General features: G+C 46.8%; 1 protein-coding gene across 6 annotated transcripts in view; it reads right to left on the bottom strand.

The window, feature by feature from the left end:
* PHF20 (PHD finger protein 20) overlaps positions 1-27,028 on the bottom strand; it is a 157,185-nt gene that overhangs the window by 6,417 nt on the left and 123,740 nt on the right. For 5 of the 6 annotated variants that reach the window (XM_088480689.1, XM_088480693.1, XM_088480692.1 and 2 more), the window contains 6 exons: positions 23,809-23,958; positions 20,516-20,688; positions 19,132-19,231; positions 18,242-18,437; positions 11,605-11,998; positions 3,529-3,709 (listed from right to left, as the gene is read on the bottom strand). In XM_088480689.1, coding sequence (XP_088336815.1) covers positions 3,529-3,709; positions 11,605-11,998; positions 18,242-18,437; positions 19,132-19,231; positions 20,516-20,688; positions 23,809-23,958 — 1,194 coding nt within the window. The remainder of the gene's footprint in view (positions 1-3,528; positions 3,710-11,604; positions 11,999-18,241; positions 18,438-19,131; positions 19,232-20,515; positions 20,689-23,808; positions 23,959-27,028) is intronic. The other variant, XM_088480691.1, reaches the window with a different exon arrangement.

Raw genomic sequence — 27,028 nt, 5'->3', positions numbered from 1 at the left:
ATGCAGATATATACATAAACATGTCATATAATATACTGCACTATGTCACTGCATTTAACTGCCCAGATTCAGTGTCTGGGAAGGCTACAGCGCTGTGTACACTGACCTGATGGTAAGGTACGTAGGGGGACTGGACTCACTGCCATCTCCGGAGCTCTGCTGCTGCACATAGAAAATGGCCGCCTGGAGACCTCAGAAGAAGCGTGGCCCATGGAGGAAGCAGCTCAGCGACGCCAGACTTTTGACACTGAAAGGCGTGCTGAAGCTGAGGGGAGGAGTCGCTGTAATAGGAAGGCTTGCTCCCCTGGCCGGCTATTAACCCCCGGGACGCCGGCTCCCTGCGCCGATCGTTAAGTCCCTGGTGGTCAAGTGGACACACGGGGTATGGGGGGCCCGCCGCCACCTCCGGTCTGTCCCCAGAGACCGGAGGCACAGGACTGCATTTGAAATGCGCGGATCACCGCAAGCGGTGATCCACGACCTTACCTGCTCCTCGTGGATCCGGCAGCAGTCCTGGGCGCCCACAGAGTCCGGCTAGTACAGACTCTGGGGTCCCGCTGAGCGGGGTGATGGAGCGGCAGCTTAGACGTCCTATGGACAGTCCGACGCTGCCGCTCTGAAGAGTCCAAAGTTGGAAAAAAACTTTGTCCCTAAAAAAATAAAATAAGCTTAGGGGCTGCTAATCAGCTCTCCCTGCGCGAATGGTGACCCGACTCCGGCCGGGCACCAACTTAAACTGAGGTGCCTCTGGCTTGGGGGTGGGGTTATAGGGAGAGTAGACCCAAGTGAATCATGGGAGCTAAAAGCTTTAACTGCGTGGTGCCCGGATTTGGTTCCCAACCTATACCCCAAGGTCAACCCTGTGGACCCTGAAGTAGAAACCTGGAATCTTGGACCACGCTGTTAAGGACTTTCCCGACCGGTGGGGAATATCAAATTATTGGCCAAAAGAGAATGTCCTTACTAAACCGAAGATAGTGGAAGGAACAATATAGTAATGAATGCATATGCAAAGCGCAGAGTCAAAGGGCAATTCAAGCCATAGCAGCTATAGCAGAAACCCCGGAAGCTACTTATTTATTAACAGTTTCTTATATAGCGCAGCATATTCTGTTGCGCTATACAATTGGAAACATAAATAGAACAAAACTGGGTAGTAACACACAGATACTTGTGCCCAGTCTTGCCTGGCCTCTAACACAAAGCCTACTGTGAATGTCCAGCAAATTCAGCAGGGAATCCCAGGGCGAATCACTGAAGCCCATAAACTGATTTGTCAGCCAAAGTGGTAATAAGCTCATGCCACCCATATCGTGGCTCACCAAGACCGGATAACAACCCTGAAACCATAAAATAACGAGACAACCTTCCAATGTCTAGCTAGCGGATCCCTACAGGACACGGAGCCCTGCGGTGATCTAAATGGCCACTCCAGCATCAACCGTGGGAGATGCATCCACTTGGATACCCAATCAAGTGGAAGTTAATGTGCGAGGAATGGAGCCATCTGAATCGACCATCTGCTAAGCCTCCCAAGGAGAATGGAGAGATTTGCTGAAGGAAAAGTAGTGACTTCCCATAACCAACGCTTGTACAGACCCACAGCCACAGCTGGGGAATCCATATCTAAAGCTCCTACAGAGTGGTGCATAGCAGCAGTGAATCGAAAAGGACAGGCGGTCCTCCCCCTTTTGAACAGTGCAAAGCCTTATAAGTTCCTGCACATGCAAACGTTTAACGGGGCACTGGAAGGAGGACAATGCCTTCAAGACCACCCCACCTGCGCCTTGCATAGCCGAGGGTAATCTGAAAAACGTGCAAAATGAGAGGAACCAGTCATAAATCCGGACGTTGCACACTACAAAGCATGGAACCAGAGAGAGACTCACCGTGGTCGGGAACTTAATCCTATAGAGGGGGTAAGAGACGAGGGAATACACAATCCGGTACTTGGTTTCCTTGTGAAGTGCAACCAACACCACTAGGGCGTACACAGACCTGATTAGAACCTGAGATCACATAGGTCCCCTCCGGTGGAAGCAGCACCAACAGATGCCTGCATGTCACCGGGCCCATACACACAAGGCGCTCGAGGCTAACTTGCCCGGTACCCAGTGCAGGGGAAAAAACATTGCTCAAAACACAGCAAAAAGCCCTGCATACAAACTCCACACAGATAGGGCTGCAGCAGAAAACGAACCCACGACCGCCATGCAGTGGGGCCGTAATGCCAACCATTACACAGTCTGATCTGCCCTTGTGGTTATGCAAACCATTACACCGTCTGATCTGCCCAAAGACAGCAGTTGCGATTCACTTTAGAACAGGCACTTTTAACCAAGATTCACTTTAAAACAGTGTTATAGTTGCGTAGACATAAGCGCATAACACATTATCAGCTGAACACATAGGCAGCTAATACCATGACAAGTATAAAGTACTTAGCCTTCCAGGACATATAGGAGAACGAGTAGTCCCAGCACATCACACGTCCCTCCTGCAATCCCACAATTAGTTTTTAAGTGCTTCAAGGAGTAGGGCAGGTTTTACAGGGCTGCTAGGCAGTAGCTTCGGTTTTTCATTTTCTTTGTACATTTTTACTTTGTTTAGTTAGGGAACTGTGCGCAGTCTGCTTTTGCCAGCGGCCCGGGAGTGGGGTGGGATGGGGTGCACATCACGGGACCCCCCACAGCACTCCAGTCTCCAGAGAGACCACTGGGGACTGGCGCATGCAGTCGCCATATTAGAGGGGGCCGGCTAATGGTGTAGCCCCAGATGGCAGCTCCTTTCCTGCAGAACAGAGGGTGCATGCTCGCAGACAGGCTGCCCTTGTGTCAACCAGGGCTGGACGATTGAGTTTTTCCCAACTCTTGGAAAAACTCCTGGACGGAGGAGTGTGGAGACAAAGGGGACGGAGCTTCAAGCGCTGAACTCCCCCTCCTCTGCCGTCAGCAGGAGATGCAGCAGAGCGTCCTTAAGTACCAGCTCCAGCCCCAACCTACAATCCCATTGTCCAATGTTCCCCAGCCTTGCTGCAGGATAAATACTAAGTGAGGCTTATATACTCTATGCCTACATCCAGATAAAACTTTATAAAAAACAACATCACCCCCATATGCATCAGTCAACCATCAGTCTTCATTACATTACATTGTTTAATCCTATTCCACTGAAGAGAGTATTTTAGGATTGTATTCAAAGCATGGAATTACAGATGTGCGCTACAAGTCGCGTTACACAACATGTGAGTGCCATGTGACGCGGCAGCGCTGAGAGTCTTTTCATGTGACTTTTTACCTTTCAAATGCATCTTATTCGCAAGACGGTACGAAAACAGAAAACAAGCCGCTTCTGCTAATTAAAATGATATGCAGCATGCCTGTGTTCTGTGTGTGACTGCAGGTATATCTGCATGCTAAATGTTGTGTTACAGTGTCAGCGGCTATGACATGTACAGACTCATTTTATTAAACGTCTTCATATCAATAATGGCATGGTAACACATCAGATTCAATTTGAAGTGCTTACCATCAAGTTCTTTCTCTATAAAATCCATTCTGTGAGTGACTTCATCCTGCAGGGACTCCAGATGTGCCAGCAGATTCAGTTGCCACTGCAGCTGTGAACTGACTGTAGCATCACCATTGTCAATGGTCTGTGCATGTGGCGACTCCTGAGGTGGATTCCTCTTTGACAAGCAGTCTCTGACCTAAAAAGTACACTGCGATTACAAATGGTCTATTCTTACCACTTTTTCACCATTACTTACATCCCCCTTAATAATATTAACGTCTGTACTGGTTTGGGGCCCAACAGAGGGTAACCTGGTGAGTCCCAGACTTAGATGGGTCCTTTGTTACACCCACTGTTGGTACAATGGCTGGCAGTAAGAAAGCAGAGAACAGCACAGAAAAGGTTGCTCTTTAACACCTCTGTATTGTTGGAAACAATGTCCAACTAGAAAGCTATAGTGATCACTATGATGCATTCCACAACAGGCCCTCCAAGGAACACAGGTTACATTAAAATTTAAGTTACAATGCTATCGTTGTAATGGAGAATACAGATTTATATAATTGTTTATGGGCATGCCCCTTGGTGAGAGTTTTTTGGCTTCGCATTAAAAAATTTGCGACGGATACCCGTTAAATTATCTACCTTCCACTGCAGAGTTGGCCATTTTAGGAATATTACCATTAGACCAAAGCGTATCTAAAGGAGGACGCAAATTATTGTTAGCCATAAGCGCGGCTGCGCGGAAGACTATACTCCAAGTCTGGATTCAGCTGGAAAGACCCCATTTTTCTTTATTTAGGGTGAAATTGTTCTCGCTCTCTTTAGGATGGATTGGTTAGAGGCGTCCTTGGAAAGGGAGGCAAGGGTTGTCAAATTCTTTGAAACATGGGAGAGCTTTATTACTACTCTACCTCTGAATACACGACAATTACTTCATAAGTGCTTTTTGTCCACTTTATGGTTTGAATTACGAATAGTGGACACCGATCCACAGATCATGCTATAGGGGGTTATGAAGTCTAACATCCAATTTTGTGTACCTATCAAGAATTGTTTGTATTTTGTGTAATCTTGATGGTTACATTGTATTACTCACTGTATATTGTAAACTGTAAGATATCATGTATGTTAATATATTTTTATCTTGTTTCTCAAAAATTCAATGTGATGTTGAATGTATACTACGGAGTCCAAAATAAAATATATATAAGAAAAATTTACGTTACAAGACAGACCACATCCAATAAATGAACGCAGAAAGAAAGATAATAAAATGGACAAAGGTTTGCGTAAAGTACAGAAAACATTATAGCAAATAAACATCGCTGCATCTATGATGACATCTAGGGCCGTATTCAATTAGCATCGAAAACTGACTTTTTCACCATTGGCGAAAACTGACATTTTCGACAAAAAACTGCTAGATTCTCACCAAAAAACAGGCAAAAAAAAATCTGGAGAAGTAAAGGTTTCTCAATCCCAGACCAGGCGGAGAAAAAAAAAAAAAAATAGAGCAATATACCTATTTTTGGCTAAAGAGTATTATATGCCCCAGTGGTCTAATGGAGTTGTGGGCGCACCAGTGTCCACATCAGCGCCTCCGGTCTGAAACCGGAGGTTAGACTGCGCAAAAATGCGGGTCCCCGCCTTATCTGTCCCCTGAATTCCAGCCTGCAGTCTGGGGTCCGGGGAGCCTGCTAGCTAGTCCATCTCTGAGCCCCGCTGAGAGTACCTAGCACAGCCTCGGACACCAGGAGGGAACACTGTGTGGTAGTACGCAGCATCTTGCGTGCAAAACTGGCATATCTGGATGTAATGGTGTCTAATCTATAAAATGTTGCAATGACCGACTGGGTCACCACTCTATACAACTGCTGAGTGGAGGCAACATGCTGAATCACCCAAGAAGTTCAAACAGATCAAGTAAAGTGAGCCGTAACATGTTCAAAAACAGGTTGACCTTCTGCAATGCAAGCAAGGATGACATCTTTAATCCACCTGGCAATGGTCCGCTATCTTTTTTGTGAAACATACAATACAAAAATCTCTGTTCAACGTAGATCCGCCATACATCAAATATTAATATGGAGTGCTCTAACAACGTCCAAGACACAAAGCACCAGTCCCAACCATTCGACAATGCTAAATAATGGCTGTCCGTCTGCTCCTCGGAACTATGGGAGAGATGTAATGACGTCTCTCCCATAGTGCGCATGGGGAGAGCCGGAAACTGGAGTTCAGAAGAGAACTCTAGCCTCCGGCTAACGCGGCACTGCAGGGAAGGAGCCGGGCGCACGCTGGTAATAACATCTCAGCGGGCGTCCGGCATAGAGCCTCCCTGCGGCACAGCCAGGCATGCATATGAATCATTCTATATTAAAGAATGATTCAAATGCATGCCCGGCTGTCCGTCCATTACCCCCAGGAATATTATTTTTACCCCATGTGGGGTATTTACCCCTGTTCCCTGACCACTGGCTTATGGGCTGATTCAGCATTGCACGTATGTACAGAACAGGTCCTGCGTAATCACACACAACTCCTTCCATGCCTCTGCCTGATTGACAGGCAGAGGCATTTAAGGGGCGGTGCGGGAACGGTCGGCGTTCCCGGAAACATGGGCGTGTCTGCCCAGTTTTCCGGGAGTGGCAAGGCCAGGGGCTGTGTCCAAGGACGCAGTTTCCTGGCCTCGCAACCCGGCTAGCTTGCGTAAGCTGTGGCTTACTCAGCTGGACTGTGGCCCCGTCCACCATGTGGTCGCAGTGCTGGGATCGCAAACGCAGTAGGGGGTGTCATACATCTCCTGCAGCATTTGCAAATTAGCAACTTTGCAATTCCATCCCAAGCTGACTCACCCCCTTTGTCTGTAAAAGTGCTCAATCCTGGTGGAAAGACAGGAATGAAGCGCTACAAGACAAGGCCCTGGAGTTCTTATTTAGCAGAAGCTATTGCCAAAAGAAAATCTAGTTTGATTTTTTGCAAATGTTTGAATGGTTCCTTTTGTAAATACTCAACAAGGTATAGGTAGGCTGAAAATGAAGCACACCCTACTGAGATCTAATCACAACCAAGAACACTGTATACAGTCCCAGGAACCAACAAGAAGAAATCATAAGGCAAACCAACATGTACAGGAGAGGGAGGTAGAGAGACAGGCATAATTTTACTAACAGAGAATTCTACAACATTGGGCGATAAACCTGGAAACGTAACCTAACTAGGGATGTGCAGGCTCGGATAGGTTCGAGTTTTGCATCATCATTCCTGGACAAAAGTCCAGGAATGATGATGTTCGTCCATGCAAGATGACGTTTTGCCTCTTTCTGAGTTCCGTTTTTTTGGAGGGAAAAATCCGAACTCAACATGCAAACTCGAACCTATCCGAGCCTGCACATCCCTAAACCGAACAAGGAAAAATCTATAATATAAGTAGCTTAAATTCTGTCTCTACAGTTGGACGTCCTATCCCCTTCAAAGCTCTCAGTGGCTGCTTGAAAGACTTACCGTGTGACTGTCCGCCACCACGACACAAATAACTGTCTGCACTGAGCCCGGTTAGCGCCGCCCCTAACTTGCGGGCAATGCCTAAGGGCGGCACCCTTTCCCCCTGCTTCCCAGAACAGGAAAGAGAAGGGGGGAGCAGGACATAGATGAAAGAGCTAGACAAGGGGACACAGATGAGAGAAACAGACAGGTGGGTGTGTGGAAGGGGAACAAAGATGGGAAGGTTGGGATAGGCACCTGTCAGTGTTTGGAGCTGGCAAGAATCCTAGTACAACACCCCAATAGTTCCACCCCCCTCCCCCACCTGCAGTCCTACAAACCCCACACCCCAACAGAGATACGAGAGAATTTGGAGTGGGGAAAGATTAAACAGACACAAGGGAAGGCATGAGGATGCTGCGATATAGCAGTAGCAAACGGCTGTTGTACATGAAGAACACTATGAATGAATGGCTGAATTCCATAAGGCAAGGTGATGCACAAAACAACAAGGCCAACACTTGCACCTTTAGATAGCCCAAACGCAACCCTGCGTCCAAGCCCTCCTGCAGGAATAACAGGATACGTTAAAGGCAAAAAAAAAAGGAATGAACACACTTCACACCAAACGACATACAGTCAGGTGCATAAATATTGGGACATTGACAGAATTTTCATATTTTGGCCTCTATTCACCACAATGTGCTTTAACTGCAGACTTTCAGATTTAATTTGAGGGTAATTACATCCAAATCAGGTGAACGGTGTAGGAATTACAACGGTTTCTATATGTGCCTCCCACTTTTTAAGGGGCCAAAAGTAATGGGACTATCAACTCAAAAGCTATTTCATGGACAGGTGTGGGCTATTCCCTCGTTATTTCATCAATTAAGCAGGCAAAAGGTCTGGAGTGGATTCTAGGTGTGACATTTGCACTTGGAATCAGTTGCTGTCGACTCTCAATATGAGATCCAAAGAGCTGTCACTATCAGTGAAGCAAGCCATCATTAGGCTGAAAAATCAAAACAAACCCATCAGAGAGATAGCAAAAACATTAGGTGTGGCCAAATCAACTGTTTGGAACATTCTTAAAAAGAAAGAACGCATCGGAGAGCTCAGCAACACCAAAAGACCCGGAAGACAACTGTGGTGGATGGCAGAAGAATTATTTCCCTGGTGAAGAAAAACCCCTTCACAACAGTTGGCCAAATCAAGAACACTCTCCAGGAGGTAGGTGTATATGTGTCAAAGTCAACAATCAAGAGAAGACTTCACAAGAGTGAATATAGAGGGTTCACCACAAGATGTAAACCATTGGTGAGCCACAAAAACAGGAAGACCAGATTAGAGTTTGCCAAGCAACATCTAAAAAAGCCATTACAGTTCTGGAACAACATCCTATGGACAAATGAGACAAAGATCAACTTGTACCAGAGTGATGGGAAGAGAAGAGTATGGAGAAGGAAAGGAACTGCTCATGATCCAAAACATACCACCTCATCAGTAAAGCATTGTGGTGGTAGTGTCATGGCGTGGTCATGTATGGCTGCCAATGGAACTGGTTCCCTTGTATTTATTGATGATGTGACTGCTGACAAAAGCAGCAGAATGAATTCTAAAGTGTTTCGGGCAATATTATATGCTCATATTCAGTCAAATGCTTCAGAACTCATTGGACGGCGCTTCACAGTGCAGATGGACAATGACCCGAAGCATACTGCAAAAGCAACCAGAGTTTTTTAAGGCTAAAAAGTGGAATGTTATGCAATGGCCAAGTCAATCCCCTGACCTGAATCCGATTGAGCATGCATTTCACTTGATGAAGACAAAACGGAAGGGAAAATGCCCCAAGAACAAGCAGGCACTGAAGACATTTGCAGTAGAGGCCTGGCAGAGCATCACCAGAGATGAAACCCAGCGTCTGGTTAGGTCTATGCGTTCCAGACTTCAGGCTGTAATTGCCTGCAAAGGATTTGCAACAAAGTATTAAAAAGTGAACGTTAGATCTAGGATTGTTTAGTTTGTCCCATTACTTTTGGCCCCTTAAAAAGTGGGAGGCACATATAGAAACCGTTGTAATTCCTACACCGTTCACCTGATTTGGATGTAATTACCCTCAAATTAAATCTGAAAGTCTGCAGTTAAAGCACATCTTGTTTGATTCATTTCAAAGCCATTGTGGTGGTGAATAGAGGCCAAAATATGAAAATTCTGTCAATGTCCCAATATTTATGCACCTGACTGTAAGCTCTCCAAATTTAATGACGACAATCCAAAACTAGCTTCTGGGCCATCAGCAGTCAGGAGGACTACCGCCGGAATCCTCTAGGCTCCCAAGATGGCGATCTCAACATCTACGCCATCAAATGCATCCAATGTAATATGTGGTGAACGAAGAGGCCTTGTTGAAGAAGGTCCAATCAATCGGGAAAACAACAGGAAGTGTCCACCAAAAGACCTTGGGAGGTCCGAGTACCAGGACCGCCGAAACCAATCAGGGGTCACCAGAATGACTGTCGCTCGTTCCCTCTTGATTCATTTCAGAACCTGCAGCAACTGTGACAGTGAGGGAGGGGGGGGATATCAGGCAAAAAACCCACGGAACCGAAACGGCGTTGACTAAGAGGGTTGCAGGATCCAGAGTCATGGCACAATACAGCAGCACTTTGTCGTTCTGATGGCGTCTCATCTGAACAACTGCCATCACCTTTGTAAAGGCCGAAGGGGCTATCGAAGGGCCAAAGGATAGATCAATGAAATGGTAATGAGTGTCTCAAATTGCAAACCTCGGAATGGATTGGTGAGGTTCCCAAAAGGGAATGTGGACATAAGCACCCCTGATGTCTATGTACACCAGAAATTCCCCTTCCTCCATCCTGAGAATAACTGAGCTGAGAGACTCCATCTTGAAATTCCAAATACATAAATGCACATTCAGGGATTTTAGATTGAGAATGGGCCTCACAGAGCTGTTCAGCTTTGGAACCGCAAAGATTTGAATAAAACACCTGTTGCTGTTGGTATGCAGGTACCGGGATCACGACGCCACACACAGAGAAGATTCTGAACAGCCTCTCACATAAAAGTAAGACGCTATTGATGAGACGCCGGCAAACCCGTAGTGAAGAATCTGAGGAGGAAGGCCCAACAGCTCTATTCTGTAACCCACAGAGAGGATGCCTTTCATCCAGGCATCAGAAGATATCCATAACAAGGCATCCCAAAAACGAAGACAGGTACCCATCATAGGATCTCCTATTTCTGTGTGCAAAAGTTTGTCTTAAGGAAAGTTCTTAAGGCTGTGTCCAGACCAGGATTAATGGTCCCTAGAACTGTGAAAACACGACTTACCGTAGCGACGAAAGGACGGTCTCAAAATTCTCCTTACCTTAGGAGCTGAACAAGGGAGATCTTGTCCATTGTGGCCAGGGCAATGATCTTGTCCAATTCCGATAGAAAAGGACATCCTCAGTAAATGGGAAAGCCTCCAAAGATCATTTTTGTTCAGTATCGGCCTGCCAGGACCTTAAGCAGAAAGCCTGGGAAGTCACAACTACTGAAGCAGAGACCCTGGAACAAACCAAACCTGCATCCATTGCTGCCTCACCCAAATAAGAGGCAACTTCCCAGATGTGCTCAATCAAGGAATCAAGTCATAGTGCGGAGTACCGGACGGGAGCCCCTTGACCAGGAGTTCCACCCATTTTCCTTCAGTCTTGTTTGCCTAAGCGGGGACAAGATGGGGAAGTCCCAGCTGCAGCATAGATCTGCAAAGTGGATTCCAGTTTACAATCCGAGCTATCCCAAAGAGAAGAGGATCTCAGAACCAGAATGGTAGTCTTCTTGGACAATCTGGCGATCAAGTGGTCTACCTGTGGCTGGCATTCAGACTTGATCTACTGCATCTCCAGCCAGAAACTGGTGGAGAGATAACATGCTCCAAGAAATCTGGAGCTTACGATCCAGATGGGACTAAGCCATGAATAGGAACCGTAGAGAAGGAGAAAAGTTAACTGTCCGCTTCCGGCTAAAGAAAGACCCCTCCTAAGACACTGGTGTCTCACATCTGAGACCTTCAAAACTTCTTGAATGGCCTTGACTGAATCCTCGACACCCTGCACATCTTTATAATCATCTTCAGTCACCGAGGGAAGCTCCACATCCGGTTCTTTTAAACGTTGTTTAAAGAATAATATGGCTGCATAAATACAGATTTGAAAATACTTGGAACACCAAAGAAAAACTACTTCACAGAGAACATATTTCACTGTGACATGGCCTAGGGATGTATTCTCAAATTAACAAGCTTGAGATGGCCAAAAACAAAACAAAAAAAACATAAAAAAAAAAAGATGTAGACAAACAAAATGAAAACATTTGTATGTAACCAGTCTTCTTGGTGGACAGATAACCCGATATAATTACATTCACTCTTAACACGATATGCCTTTATAAATTGTCAAATGGCAGATATTGTAAGCTAAAACAAAATACTTCTCTCCCAACAAATACACCCCCCCCCCCCCCCACACACACACACACACAACACCCCCCCCCCCCCCAAAAAAAAAAAAAACCACACTTTTTTTTTTAAAAACTACTCACCTTACAGTAATTATGTTTGGACTCACTCTCTGTCTTTAGCAATTCTCTGTCTAACTCCCACCCAAGCCTTTCTGCAATGGAGTCTTCCCTGCTCTGCCGTATCCGATCTACTCCACCATCCAATGAGGAACTTCGTGTTTCCACAACCAGTCTCTGCTCTACAGCAGGGTAATAGGTCCGAGGTTTTTGGTAACAGTGCTCACTGGTGATATAAGATTCCTCCACATAAGGAATAGAGGAAGGTTTATCCACTGCACCATTGTAAGTCCTGTAGTTCATTGAGTCCATTTTGCAGGCGTTCTCCTCCATGCTTTGTCTAATGTAACATTTGTTGTTCATCATATGCTGCTTCCATGGCTGTCCCCAGAATTTGAGGTCTGGATGCTCCTTGCTTCTGTGTAAATTATAATTAGCATTAATGGTCTGTACATTACCAAGAAATAGAGTAATAACTTAATTAGTGGATGTGTAATCTAGCAATGTGAAATATAAGTCAAATGTGAGTAAATTAAAGTCTGGTGTAAAAAAAGACAAAAACAGCCATAGTATCTTGGAAATCGGAAAGAGTTGGCAGGTAACAGGAATATATGTAGGCAAGCTTTAAATAAGATTTGTACTGTTAAAAATATGAGATATGGTAAGAACTTACCCTTGCTATCTCTATTTCTACGAAGTCCATAGGGTTCCACAGGATACCTTGGGGTATAGGTGTGACGTCAGTCGCAGGGCACCAAAGAGTTAAGCTTTCAGCCTCCCAGGATGCACTAGGTCCCCCTCCTATACCCCGCCCCCGGGCCAAGGCACCTCAGTTAGTTACCAAGCCATAGGCCGGAGGAGGAGAAGGAAGAGAGAGAACAAAGATCTGGACACATACAAGAATCACATTCTCACCAGAGGGAGACGGAAAACCGGTGACCAGAGCAAAGCCCATCTGCAGCACAGGTGCGACAGGGCGGGAGTCCTGTGGAACCCTATGGACTTCGTAGAAATAGAGATAACAAGGGTAAGTTCTTACCATATCTCATATTTTCTACTTCAGGGTCCATAGGGTATCCACAGGATACCTTGGGGATGTCCCAAAGCAGTATCCTTTAAGGGTGGGGACGCTCCTGTGCAGAAAGGAGAATCCGCCGCCCGAAGGAAGCATCCTGAGAGGCGAAGGTGTCAAACCTGTAATACCTCACGAAGGTATGGACAGAGGACCACGTAGCACCCTTGCAGATCTGAACTGCCGAGGCACCACGTCGAGCTGCCCACGAAGGACCCACAGACCTAGTGGAATGAGCCTTCAGAGAAGGAGGGACCGGTAGGCCTTCATGAAGATAAGCTTCAGAAATAGCCATACGGATCCAGGCTGCCAAAGTTTGCTTTGAAGCAGGCCAACCCTTTTTACGGAAGCCATAGAGGACAAACAAAGCGTCCGACTTCCTAAACAAAGAAGTGCGGTCAACTTAAGTCCTTAATGCCCGCACAACATCCAAAGAGGCCTCACCCACGGAAAGACCCGGTGAGTTAAAGGCCGGAACAACTATTTCCTCGTTAACATGAAACTGGGAAACAACTTTGGGAAGAAACTCGGGCCGAGTGCGGAGCACTGCCCTGTTCCCATGAAAAACCAAGAAAGGGGGTCTACAAGAAAGAGCCCCTAACTCAGAAACACGTCTGGCCGAAGCAATGGCCAGAAGGAAAACAGTCTTAGCTGTTAGCCATTTAAGATCCACTGAGCCCAGTGGTTCAAACGGCGGTCCTTGGAGAGCCCTCAGGACCACAGCCAAATCCCAAGGCACCACAGGTGGAACAAAGGGCGGCTGAATGCGGAGAACACCCTGCATAAAGGTGCGCACATCCGGGATTGTAGCAATCCTACGGTGAAACCAGACAGATAGGGCCGAAACCTGTACCTTCAAAGAAGCAAGGCGAAGCCCATGATCTAGTCCCGCTTGCAGGAAGGCGAGAATCCGAGACAGACGAAACTCCCGCGGTGCATAACCTCTCGGTCGACACCACTGGAAGAACGTATGCCACACGCGATGGTATATCCTCGCGGAAGACGGTTTCCGAGCTCGTAACATGGTACGCACCACAGAGCTGGAAAACCCCCGGGACCTCAGCATGGCCGTCTCAACAGCCACGCCGTCAAAGACAGCCGAGTCAGGTCCGGGTGAAGGCAAGGACCCTGAGACAGAAGGTCCGGTCGTAGCGGCAACCGCAGAGGACTGTCCACGGACAGACCCTGAAGGTCTGAGAACCAGTGCCTTCTGGGCCACGCGGGAGCTATCAACAGGAGCGTCCCTCCTTCCTGTTTGAATTTCCGGATTACCCGTGGAAGAAGGGAGACCGGAGGGAACAGGTATGCGAACCGGAACGTCCACCGGACGGACAGAGCATCCACCAGAGACGCCCCTTCGTCTCTTGTGCGAGACCAGTACACCGGCAACTTGTTGTTGTGCCGGGACGCCACGAGGTCGATTTCTGGAAGACCCCACCTGTCCACCAGTAGTTGAAAAACGTCCGGGTGCAGGGACCATTCCCCCGGATGAACGTCCTGGCGACTTAGAAAGTCCGCCTCCCAATTTAGCACTCCCGGGATGAAGACCGCTGATATGGCCGGAAGATTGCGCTCCGCCCAAACCAGGATCCGAGAAACCTCTACGAGAGCCGCCCGACTGCGAGTTCCTCCTTGCCTGTTTATGTAGGCCACGGTGGTAGCGTTGTCCGACTGGACCTGCACCGGGCGACCCTGGAGAAACCGCTGTGCCTGCTGGAGAGCATTGAAGACCGCACGGAGTTCCAAGATATTTATTGGAAGCTCCGCTTCTGTCGGCGTCCACCTGCCCTGGAACAAGTGTGGACCCGAAACTGCTCCCCAGCCCCGAAGACTGGCGTCCGTTGTCAACAGGACCCAATTTGGAACCCAGAACGGACGTCCCTTGTTGAGGTGGGTCGTCTGTAACCACCACTTATGGGACAGGCGAACCTCCGGGGTGAGCACAATCATCTGGGACTTCAGAGACTGAGGCAGCCCGTTCCACTTGGACAGGATCAGGTGCTGCAGAGGTCTGGAGTGAAACTGGGCGTATTCCACCATGTCGAACACCGACACCATGGAGCCCAGTAACCTCATCGCCGAGTGTAAGGACACCCGGCGGCTGTGCAGACAACTGCGCACCCTTGACTGTAAAGCAGAGATCTTGTCCTCCGTCACGAAGATCCTTTGCTGTCCCGAGTCCAATAAGGCTCCAAGATGCAGAATCCTCCGAGACGGGATTAGAGTGGACTTCTGCCAGTTGATTAGCCAGCCGTGCCGTTGCAGCAGTGCAATGGTCAGGTCCAAGTGGTGTAACAGGAGCTCTGGAGATCCTGCCACCAATAACAGGTCGTCCAAGTACGGCAACATGCGGGCTCCTTGCAGCCGCAGAGAAGCCGCCATGACCGCCATCACCTTGGTGAAAACACGTGGTGCTGTTGCCAGGCCAAAAGGTAACGCCCGGAACTGGAAGTGGTCGCTGCGGATTGCAAACCGAAGGAACTCTTGATGGCGCAAAAGAATAGGGACATGCAGGTAAGCGTCCTGTATGTCCAATGACACCATGTAGTCCCCAGGTTCCAGCGCCAGAATGATGGACCGTAGGGTCTCCATCCGAAACTTCGGGACCTGCAAAGACTTGTTGAGTGCTTAGAGGTTGAGAATCGGACGATATGACCCATTGGGTTTCTGTACCAAAAATAGATTTGAATAGAAACCCTGGCCCCTCTGGGAGAATGGAACAGGCACTATAACTCCAGCCTGGAGCATAGTGTGCAATACCTTCCGCAGCTCCGTAGCCTTGTTCCGGTCTGATGGTAGACCCGTGGTGAAGAATCGAGCCGGGGGTCTGTGCGTACCCGTGGGAGACCACCTCCAGAACCCAAGTGTCTGTCGTAGTGAACGACCAACACCGGGAGAACTGCAACAGGCGGCCTCCCACCCTGGGATCCCCCAAGGGGAGACCCGGACCGTCAGGCCGCAGGCTTGTCATCTGGCTTGGGGGCCGGACGTCTGGTACTCCATGCCTGTTTCCGGGGCTTGACCAATTTCTTAGGGCCAGCCTGTCGAGGAAACGACTGTGGTTTGGGCCTGCCCTGGGCCCTAGATGACCGAAAGGACGATGGTCCAGAACCAGAAGGAGCAGCGGCCGACGGGAGACAAGCAGATTTGGCTGCCGCCAGCGTGGCCACAATCTTATCCAGATCCGGACCGAAGAGAACTTCTCCGGTAAACGGTAACGCTTCCAGACCTTTCTTGGAATCTGCGTCCGCCTTCCAGGATCGCAGCCACAAGGTGCGACGAGCAGCTACCGCTGCTGAAGAAATTATAGACACCAGAGTACTAATGTCTAGAGCCGCCTCGTTGATGTAGGTGGCCGAATCACGGAGATTGCCAATCAACTCCGCCTGTTCGGCCGGACAGTCGGATTCAAAAGAAGCCTCTAATGAATCCGCCCAGCGCTCCATCGCTCTGGCAACCCAGCAAATGGCCATAGCCGGCCGTGCTGCCCCCCCTGCAAGGGAATAAGCGGACTTCAGGCAGATTTCTACCTTGCGGTCCGTAGCATCCTTAAGGGAGGACATGGATGGCATCGGCAATGTGGCACTACGGACAAGACGGGTCACGTGAGAATCCACCTGTGGAGGGGATTCCCACTTAGCAAAATAATTATCCGCGAACGGATAAGCCACCGCCAGGCGTCTCTGCGGCTGGTATCTTTTGCCAGGTTGTTTCCACGCCTACTCTAAATGGTCCACCAACTGACCCGAAAGAGGAAAGACTGTGGCATCGCCCTTCACATCTTTGAAAAAGGCATACTTAGATTTAGCCGCTGGGGGAACTTCGTCCTCAATCACCAAGGCTGTGCGGACCGCCCGAATAAGTCCAGGAATATATACTTTGGACTTAGCATCAGCGTCCTTAGTATGGAGAGGTTCCTGATCGTAAGGATCCAGAATCTCCCCATCATCAGACGTCCCTTCGTCATCCTCATAAGGAGCGGACAGAGACGCCACCGGCCTTTTATGAGGCCGCATCACAGACTCCCCTTGCAACACATCCGACAAGTGCTGTACAGAACTCGTCAGGGAGTTAACCCACGCTGGCTCCTGAGAACCCGGGAGCGGGGAAATAGGGAGACTGTGGGGTACCACCAATTGTCGTGGGAACCCCTGCATGGGTGACGACACCACAGACTGCTGGGACAAACCCATCGGAGTAAACGCGGGCTGCGGAGCTAACTGGCCCATTAAAGCTGTTAACGCCTGAGCGAAACAAGCCCAGGGCGGCTCCTGTACTGGTGCTGTAACCGTAATAGGCCGCGCCATGGACAAACACTGCCGGCAAAGGCCCTCCGCGCTACCCTCCCCCTCCGCTAACGGTACTTTGCACGTGGTACACTGTAGCCAGAGGGGAAAATCACTTTCAGACATGATGGCACCACGTATGTGACCTCTCTCACCAACTAAGTATTAAATAGGCGAGAGACCACCCTGCAGCACCGCACCGCAAGGGCTTTAGCAGAAAGAACAGGGACAGTAATAAAGCTGACAGTTTAGAGAAGAAAAGTTACAGGCAGCGCTAGCACAGTCACATACAATGCAGAGAAATAACAATTCCTGCACTAACAGCGCTGATCACTCAACTACACAGACACAGGGCCTGGTAGGACACAGCGCTGCATACACAGACCTGAGCCACAGCGGAGGAGAGGTATGCGGGGGGACCCAGACCACAATGCTTCCTTCCAGACTTCCAGCAGCGTTCACCATGCGTTGCAGAGAAGATGGCCGCCGAGGAGCAGAGAGAAGCTGGCCTGGGGGAGGAGCGCTGACACAGGACCAGTCAGCACAGTGCAGAGAGGGCTGTGTGCAGCGGGGGAGGCGCCGGCTGTGAGACAGGGAAGGCGCGCTCCCCTGGCATGCATTTAACCCCTGGGACGCTGCAGCGCTACCGCTCTGCTGCGGTCCGCTGTCCCAGGGGGGTAGTGGAAAGCGCAGGTTCAGTACCTGGCTCCACGCTGCAGCCAGTCCCCAGGGAGCCCCCTGCCTGGGGACTCAGGACCATGTGACCAGCGGGGACCCACCGCGGGACCCCGCTGCTTACCTTTGTCCCCCTTGGATCCGGCCATGGTCCGAACATCTGGGGTCACCGCTAGCTGTGACCCCAGATGCTCACCAGCATCCCCGGATCGGTACCGGCGTTCTGGTACAGGCGGGGGTGTAGGGAAGACAGCATGGACGTCAGGACTGACTGTCCATGCTGTACATCCAGATGTGCAGCCACAGCTGCACTGAAGAAAGCTTCAGGGGCTCTTCTAGCCCCCACTCCGACAGGTGCACCCGACGCCGGCCGGGCACCAAACTAAACTGAGGTGCCTTGGCCCGGGGGCGGGGTATAGGAGGGGGACCTAGTGCATCCTGGGAGGCTGAAAGCTTAACTCTTTGGTGCCCTGCGACTGACGTCACACCTATACCCCAAGGTATCCTGTGGATACCCTATGGACCCTGAAGTAGAAATGTCATTTTAAAATGATCTATTTACAAAGAAGGCACGACCTGTGCAAAACATCTTAAGCAGGACTATGACAATGCACAATTATGTACTCACTGCAGTATGCTCATCTTCAGCTGCAATCCATGCAGAACCTCAATAACACGCTGCACATCTCCTAAGAGCTGGTGCGTGGCCACAATTTTCTTTGCATTCTGATGAGAGTAGTTTTCCTCTAGGAATGACAAACCATGCATGCGACCTTCATTCAGCCACTCTTTATCATACCAGTACTTCAAACTCAGGCGCTGACCTGCAAAAAAGCATCGAGTCAGATGCTTGAGAAAGCAAACCTTCCCTCTACAAGCAGCCTGCTACTCTCTGCACTCTAGTCGATTTACAGTGTATTGCCATGTTGAAATTGGTGAGGAAGAAGGGGCTCAAAAGCCTGATATATACTTTTGGTTAATCATGCCAACACTTAAGATATACTACAGGTGGGGACCTGACACTCACTTTTGTTTGTAGGGTTTGGCCAATTACAAAGTAGTAACTGAAAACCTAAAGCATTTGCAAACTAGGGACTAACACTTGGAAACGAATGATAACTGGACCCTTGTATGAAAAGAATGTGTTAGAAGAAGTTACGAAGATGGGAACCATTCTGCATGTTTCAGAAGTCAGGAGATAACCATTTGGGCTTTCAAAAGTACAAATTGAAATCAACGCAAAAGCTTGGGTGAGGGAAAGTGGTAAGATGTCAAAAAAAAAAAAAAAGTTGTAACAGACTAACACATAAAATACAGTTATGTAACTGAAAGATTTCTAGAAATTTAATTGAACTATGTAGCCAATGGCAGAACCCCCCCCCCCCCCCCCCCCCCCCACAATGATAGGTTTAGTTTCTTATCTGCAAGACAAAACAAGCACATTTTATCATTTGTTTGAGATGAAAAATTTAAATCTATAACCTACAGTCACATGTACGATTTAGAACAGAATCCTACCTGGGGGATCTTGGCATATATAACAGGTGTATTTTTCAGGGACGTTGTCCTCTAGTAACCCCATGCAGACACCATGCTGCCAGCACAAACATTCTTCACACTGCACAATAAAAAATAAAATAAAGATAAAAACAGTTTAGTTTGACAACTTATTAAAAATTGTGTGTGTATATAATATATATTTTCGGTACAAATGTAATAAATGGCACAAACCAAACAAAGATCCAACAGGTCTCAAAACAATGTTGTTGTGTGCAAATTCCTGATTTGTTTTCCTTCCTCATTCCTGGTGTGCCATCTGCTATTTTTTCTTTATTATTTTGGATGATGGCCACTTTGACTAGTTACACCTGCTCGTTAATGCAAATATCTAAACAGCTAATCATGCATAAAAGCGTGCAGACATGGTCAACAGGTCCAGTTGTTATTCAGGCCAAACACCAGAAAGGGGAAGATATATGATCTCAGTGCTGTTCATGATTATTGATGCCAAACCTTAGAGTACCTCAGAAACTACTAATCTGCTGGTATAGTCAAACACAAGTGTCTCTAGAGTACAGAGAATCATGCACAAGACAAAAAAAACATCCTTGAGTGGCATTTCTGTAGATAAAAGTAGAAGTGCACCTCTGAATAACAAACCTTGAAGTGGATGGACTACATAAAAAAAACAACACCGGATTCCAGTCCTGTCAACTAAGTACAGGAAACTGTGGCTACAGTGGGTATAGGCTGAATAAAACTGCACAGTTGAAAGATGTCACGTGGTTTGATAAATCTTTTTTCGCTGTAACTTGCAGGTCAGATAGAATACTTAAACACAACATGAATCCATGTAAAAAATAATTCAGGGAGTTCTGGGGCAAAGAGGTAACCTAACCAGTACCAGAAAAGTGTACTTGTTTAAAGGGGCCTATCCATTAGCAGATAATTTGAACGACTGAACGAGATATCGTTCAATTTATCTGCTATGGATAGGCCCTGAACGATGACAGATGCGCACCCCCGCAGCCGATAAATTGTATCTTTCATCTCTCCAACATGTTGGTCAATTATCGCATATCGCTGCCAGATATTAGAAATATCTAGCAGTTTATAAGCGGTAAACGACGAAAGATATTAGCAGCAGCCAGAGCGCTGCAGAGAAAAAAAATCCACTCCCTGAATGATGTCATGCGATATCGTTCATCTTTTGCCAAAATCTGTCATGTACATGACCGATATCTATTGAAAATTTCAGTGGCTGTGCTGAAAGATATCTTTAGTCTTTCAGAAAAAGATCTGCTAATGGATAGGCCCCTTTAGTCTACAGTGATTTTTTTAAAACATTTTTTAATCAATTATTTTACACACACACAGAGTTTGTATAAATAGTGACTTGTACTTGAATCATGAAGTCGTTTTCCTCCTGCACCTCACACATGCAGCGCACAATTTCACAGTCGCCCTCTTCCTCCTGAAATTCTTCGTCTGCATTTGTGACATCAATCTCTTCATTGTAATCATCATCACTCCAAAGCAAGCTTTCTGTGCATGAATCACTAAGCGTCTCCTCATCTATTCAAAGCAAAAACACAGAAACATGGACCCATTACCCTCACAAAAACGTCCATATTAACATTTCTACAAATTAGTTACCATTTCATTTAATATTTTTTCTAAACTCTCAATGTGCTTTTATTTTGCACCAGACCTGTGACCTTGCAAGGGTGTGGTGTAAAAGAGACAATGTAAAAGTAGACAGTCAATGGTCGACACCAAATGGTCACCAGTTTTTTGTTTTTTTCTTAATTTATCCCTAATCCTAACTCACCCCCTAGTACCTAACCATAACCCGCCCCCTGGTGACTAACTCTAACCCAAGCCTAACCTTAATCCTAAAAATGTCTGAAAAAAAACAAAACAAAAAAAGTCTACCATTTGCACCTGTGAACCACCTTGCACACACTTAAGCATTTTCTTGCGCCTGCTGGGCATTAGTTTAACAGGCAAGTAATAGTCATAATCCTATTTAGGAGCTCTGTTTAAATTCTTGTGTCCCATATTGGACTCACTAAACGTAGCTCTGTGCAACAGAGTAACATTATGCCCAGCTGTGAAGCATAGTAATTCTCAAAATTGTTTTAAAACAATAACTCTCCGCATACCAAGCCTTGTAGCTCCGCTAAATTAAAGAGTTGCAAACTGAGAAACGGCTATATACTAAGCTGACTGCTCACATACCACGTCTGTACTGGTGTCGGCTTGCACAAGCAATCGCTTAGTCCGTTTTGGATAGACACTTATGCATTGACCTGCACTTGCTTAACCCTCTATGAAAATGTGGGTGGGGAAATACAGTCAGGTCCATAAATATTGGGACATTGACAGAATTTTCATATTTTGGCCTCTATTCACCACCACAATGGCTCTGAAATGAAACACACAAGATGTGATTTAACTGCAGACTTTCAGATTTAATTTGAGGGTAATTACATCCAAATCAGGTGAACTGTGTAGGAATTACAACAGTTTCTATATATGCCTCCCACTTTTTAAGGGGCCAAAAGTAATGGGACAAACTAAACAATCCTAAATCTAACTTTCACTTAATACTTTGTTGCAAATCCTTTGCAGGCAATTACAGCCTGAAATCTGGAACGCATAGACATCACCAGACGCTGGGTTTCATCCCTGGTGATGCTCTGCCATGCCTCTACTGCAAATGTCTTCAGTTCCTGCTTGTTCTTGGGGCATTTTCCCTTCAGTTTTGTCTTCATCAAGTGAAATGCATGCTCAATCGGATTCAGGTCAGGGGATTGTCTTGGCCATTGCATAACATTCCACTTTTTAGCCTTAAAAAACTCTTTGGTTGCTTTTGCAGTATGCTTCGGGTCATTGTCCATCTGCACTGTGAAGCGCCGTCCAATGAGTTCTGAAGCATTTGACTGAATATGAGCATATAATATTGCCCGAAACACTTCAGAATTAATTCTGCTGCTTTTGTCAGCAGTCACATCATCAATAAATACAAGGGAAACAGGTCCATTGGCAGCCATACATGACCACGCCATGACACTACCACCATTCTTCAATGATGAGGTGGTATGTTTTGGCTCATGAGCAGTTCCTTTCCTTCTCCATACTCTTCTCTTCCCATCACTCTGGTACAAGTTGATCTTTGTCTCATCTGTCCATAGGATGTTGTGTAATGGCTTTTTTAGATGTTGTTTGGCAAACTCTAATCTGGTCTTCCTGTTTTTGTGGCTCACCAATGGTTTACATCTTGTGGTGACCCTCTATGTTCACTCTTGTGAAGTCTTCTCTTGATTGTTGACTTTGACACATATACATCTACCTCCTGGAGAGTGTTCTTGATTTGGCCAACTGTTGTGAAGGGGTTTTTCTTCACCAGGGAAATAATTCTTCTGTCATCCACCACAGTTGTTTTCCGTGGTCTTCTGGGTCTTTTGGTGTTGCTGAGCTCTCCGGTGCGTTCTTTCTTTTTAAGAATGTTCCAAACAGTTGATTTGGCCAAACCTAATGTTTTTGCTATCTCTCTGATGGGTTTGTTTTGATTTTTCAGCCTAATGATGGCTTGCTTCACTGATAGTGACAGCTCTTTGGATCTCATATTGAGAGTTAACAGCAACTGATTCCAAATGCAAATGTCACACCTAGAATCAACTCCAGACCTTTTACCTGCTTAATTGATAATGAAATAACGAGGGAATAGCCCACACCTGTCCATGAAATAGCTTTTGAGTTGATAGTCCCATTACTTTTGGCCCCTTAAAAAGTGGGAGGCACATATTGAAACTGTTGTAATTCCTACAGCGTTCACCCGATTTGGATGTAATTACCCTCAAATTAAATCTGAAAGTCTGCATTTAAAGCACATCTTGTTTGTTTCATTTGAAAACCATTGTAGTGGTGAATAGAGGCCAAAATCTGAAAATTCTGTCAATGTCCCAATATTTATGGACCTGACTGTATATAGCCTTAAACAGAAATCAGATATTTGAAGCTCTAGTAACTGTGCAATTACTTCTTTCACACAGATGCCAGGGCTTGAATCATGTGTTTATCTGGCATTTGGAGCACAGGTCAATTTGCGGTCCCAGGCCAATACCCCCTTTCAGACAGAAGATGAAATTGCCGGGTCAAGCATTTGGACCCAATAATTAATTTGGCAGGTCAGCCAGAGTTGTTGTTCTGTGTGAAACGGTCAAACACGGTTTTAATTCTCTGGCATTTCGACCCGGGTTGACCATTCCACACTGAAAAGTTGGCCCGCCAAATTAACGGGTCCTTTCCTCTGTCTGAAAAGGGAATTATTGAGCAATTTACCAAGTATCAGTGTGTGGCTCCAAAACAACTACCCGATCAATTTCTACTGAATGGATCACACTGGACAGGTTATTAGTTTTGATCAGCTCCAATAAATCCTAAAATCTGAGAAGAGAAACAGCTGTACTCAGCTTCAGGATTAAGTAGCTAGGAAAAAAAAAAAATCCAGTTTGGCTGTTTGTGGACTCTTGTGCGATTCTTTTAATTGGTGCAAAGGCTGAGCATCAAGATACTGCTGTATGTGCAGGCTTTCACCAATAAGACTCATTTCTCTTTGTCCTTATTTTGGCAATAGTGTCCCTTTAACAGAACGTCAAAACCACTGTGGCAAACTAAATAGTTACTTACCGCTAATTTTGGCTGTCTCTCGACGCTTCCCATTATCAGGTGTTTTGATAGAACAAGGAGTCTTACAATTGTTATTGAGCTTTATTGGGGTTTTTTGGGTGGGTGACAGCTCCTTTGAAGCAGTGACTGTTTCCTCACTACTAGACAGATCTGAATTTGGGAGGGGAAAGAAAAATGAACATAAGCTGGTAATAGAAGGGAATTATGTTTACTTCTTGCGTTGTATAAAATAAGAGGAGAGGAGTGGACAGGTACAACTTAAGTACAAAGACATCAACGGATGTTATATAAAACGGGTTCCGGACTATAGATAGAAAGTAATTAGATAGACAATGTCTAGATAGACACCAGATGTTAGACAGGAACTGAAGACACTAAAGTTTGACGTGTAAAAAGGTCAACAATCAAAAGTTCGACATGAAAATAGTTGACATAAAAATGGTCAAAACTTTTTTTTTTTTTTTGTAGGGTTAGGTACTTTCAGGAGGGTTAGGCACTTACCCACATGGTTAGGGACCAAGGGGAGGGTAAGCGTGAAGATTAGAGCTAAAAAAACACAACAAAATTGTCGACCAGTTTTATGTCGAACTTTTGACCCTGTCGACCTTCTGTACCGGTCTACCTTTTTACATGTCGAACTTCAGTGTGTCAGACAGTCAATAGTTATACAGGGACAAAAGTCAAACATCTGGTGTCTATCTAGACACTGTATCTCTTATACCATACCCATATAAAAACACACACATGGGCATTATGTGGACAGGCAGAATTACATGCATAAGGATTCAGGAGGAATCAAGTGGTGGTGGGGGTGATAATCACCCATGCCACTCTGCAGTAGATAGCGGAGTATGAACATCAGAACATAAAGAAAAAAAGTAAAGGGCATACAGTACAACTGGATACAAAAAATGGGTAGCAGTGGAAATATAAATGGTAAAGCTTTTTCCCCCCCAAGAGGAAGCTATACAGTATACCGGCCTCTCAATGTCTAGAAGAAAAGGGGGTTGTGGTTTCTTTTATAGTATAGCATTTCTATCAGTAACTAAAAAGGAGAGTTAAGGTAAAACTTACCTTTGTTAACTCTTTCTTTGAAGTCCATAGGAGCCACAGGGAGACATTGGGGGGTGTATTTGAGACCTGGAGGACCAGACACCAACAGCAAAGCTTTTCAATCTCAGGATGCTCCGGTCCTTCCCCCCTAATACCCTACCCACAGCCTGAGGGCACTTCAGTTTTGTTAACAATCCCAAGGCAAGAGCAGGATAGGACAGAACGAAGACTGGTACACTGAGTTGCCCACGAGGGACCCACAGAGCGAGTAGAATGAGCAAATACTGTAGCCGGTACAGGAAGCCAAGTCTGCGTGTAAGGCTGTGAGATAGTCATGCAAATCCATCTGGCCAGAGTCTGTTAGCTGGCCATCCCTCCTTGTGGAATCCACACAGGACAAAGAGGGAGACAGATTTCCTGATGGATGTAGTACGGTCCACGTAGATCTCCAGAGCACGGACCACATCCAAAGAGGCCACACCTGCCGAAAAGTCTGGTGATTTAAAGGCCGGAACCACAATTTCCTCATTCAGGTGAAAGCGAGACACCATCTTGGGAAGGAAGCCAGGGTGTGTTCGAAGAACAGCCATGTCCTGAGTAAATATTAAAAAGGGGGAGCGACATGAAAGCGCCCCTAAATCTGATACCCTAGAGGCAGGTGCGATAGCCAGAAGAAACAGTCTTCGAAGTGAGCCACTTGACTCCAGGGGTTCAAATGGAGGTTCTTGAAGTGCTTAGTACCACTGACAAATCCCATGGACCCACAGGAGTGACAAAGGGAGGTTGTATACATAGAACACCTTGCATGAAGGTGTGAACATCAGGTATAGTACACTTCTACACTGAAACCAGATAGACAAAGCAGAGAGCAGCACTTTCAAAAGATGCTAGACGGAGGCCTAGATCTAATCCAGCCTGAAGAAGGCAAGAATTCGAGAAACCTTAAATAATTGAGGGTCATAGTTTCTTGGAGCACACCATTGGAAATATGTATGCCAAATTCTGTGGTGAATCCTGGCCGGTTTACGTGCTCTGAGCATGGTCTGGACCACAGAGCTGGAGCAACCCTTAGCTGTCTCAAGAGCGAAGCAGTTATAGACAGACGGGCTAGGTCCGGATGCAGACATGGACCCTGAGACAACAGGTCTACACGTAGAGGTAGGTCTATGGAGAGCCTTTGAAGATAGGAGTAGCAATGACGTCTGGGCCAAGCCGGAGCTTTGAAATGGACTGTGCCACCCTCCTGTCGGAACTTTCGAAGCACTCAAGGAAGCAGGGATATTGGAGGGAAAAAGATATGCCAAATGGAAGTTCTATTTCACAGACAATGAGTCTATGAAAGCCACATCGGGCTCCTTGGTTCTGGCTCCATAAATTGAAAGCTTGTTGTGTCTTGAGGCCGTGAGTTTCACTTCCGGAAGAGCATTTGTCCACTAGAAGCTGAAAGACTTCTGGATGTAGAGACCATTCTCCTGCATGCACGTCGTGACGGCTGAGGAAATCCGCTTCCCAATTGAGAATCCTCGGGATGAACACTGCGGAGATGGCTGGGAGATTGAGTTTGCCCCATGTGAGAATGCCAGACACTTCATTGCTGAACGACTTCGAGTGGCCCCTTGGTGATTGAGGTAGGCTACAGCCGTGGCGTTGCGGACTGTACGTTTACTGGCCTGTTCAGAATATTCTGAGCCAGAGAGCTTTGTAGATGGCTGGAAGTTCCAGGATGCTTATTGGTAACACTGCCTCGACTGGGGAGCATCGGCCCTGGAAGGAGTGCTGGCCGGTTACTGTGCCCCACCCTCGGAGGCTTGTGTCCATGGTGAGAAGAGCCCAGTCCGGGATCCAAAAGGGACGACCCTTGTTCAAATGGGAAGTCTGTAGCCAGCAGGTTGTGGACAGGCGAACCTCTGGGGAGAGGCTCGTTGTCTGAGATTTGAGCAGATGGGGTAGCCCATTTCACCTGGAGAGTATCGGGTGTTGTAGGGGTCAGAAGTGAAACTGGGGGAACTCCACCATGTCGAACGTGGACACCATTGATCCAAAGGCCTGCATTGCAGAGTGAAATGACACTTGGTGATTGTGGAGCAGTCTGTGTAGTCTGTGCTGGTGCTGAAATCTTGTCCACTGTTAGGAAGATTCTCTGAACTCGAGAGTCCAGGAGGGCTCC

The sequence above is a fragment of the Taudactylus pleione genome, unplaced genomic scaffold (assembly GCF_031769625.1).
Source record: "Taudactylus pleione unplaced genomic scaffold, aTauple2 ptg000256l, whole genome shotgun sequence".
NCBI classification, from domain to species: domain Eukaryota; kingdom Metazoa; phylum Chordata; class Amphibia; order Anura; family Myobatrachidae; genus Taudactylus; species Taudactylus pleione.
Note: the sequence above shows the minus strand (reverse complement) of the source record. Positions and strands in the feature narration are given on the sequence as shown.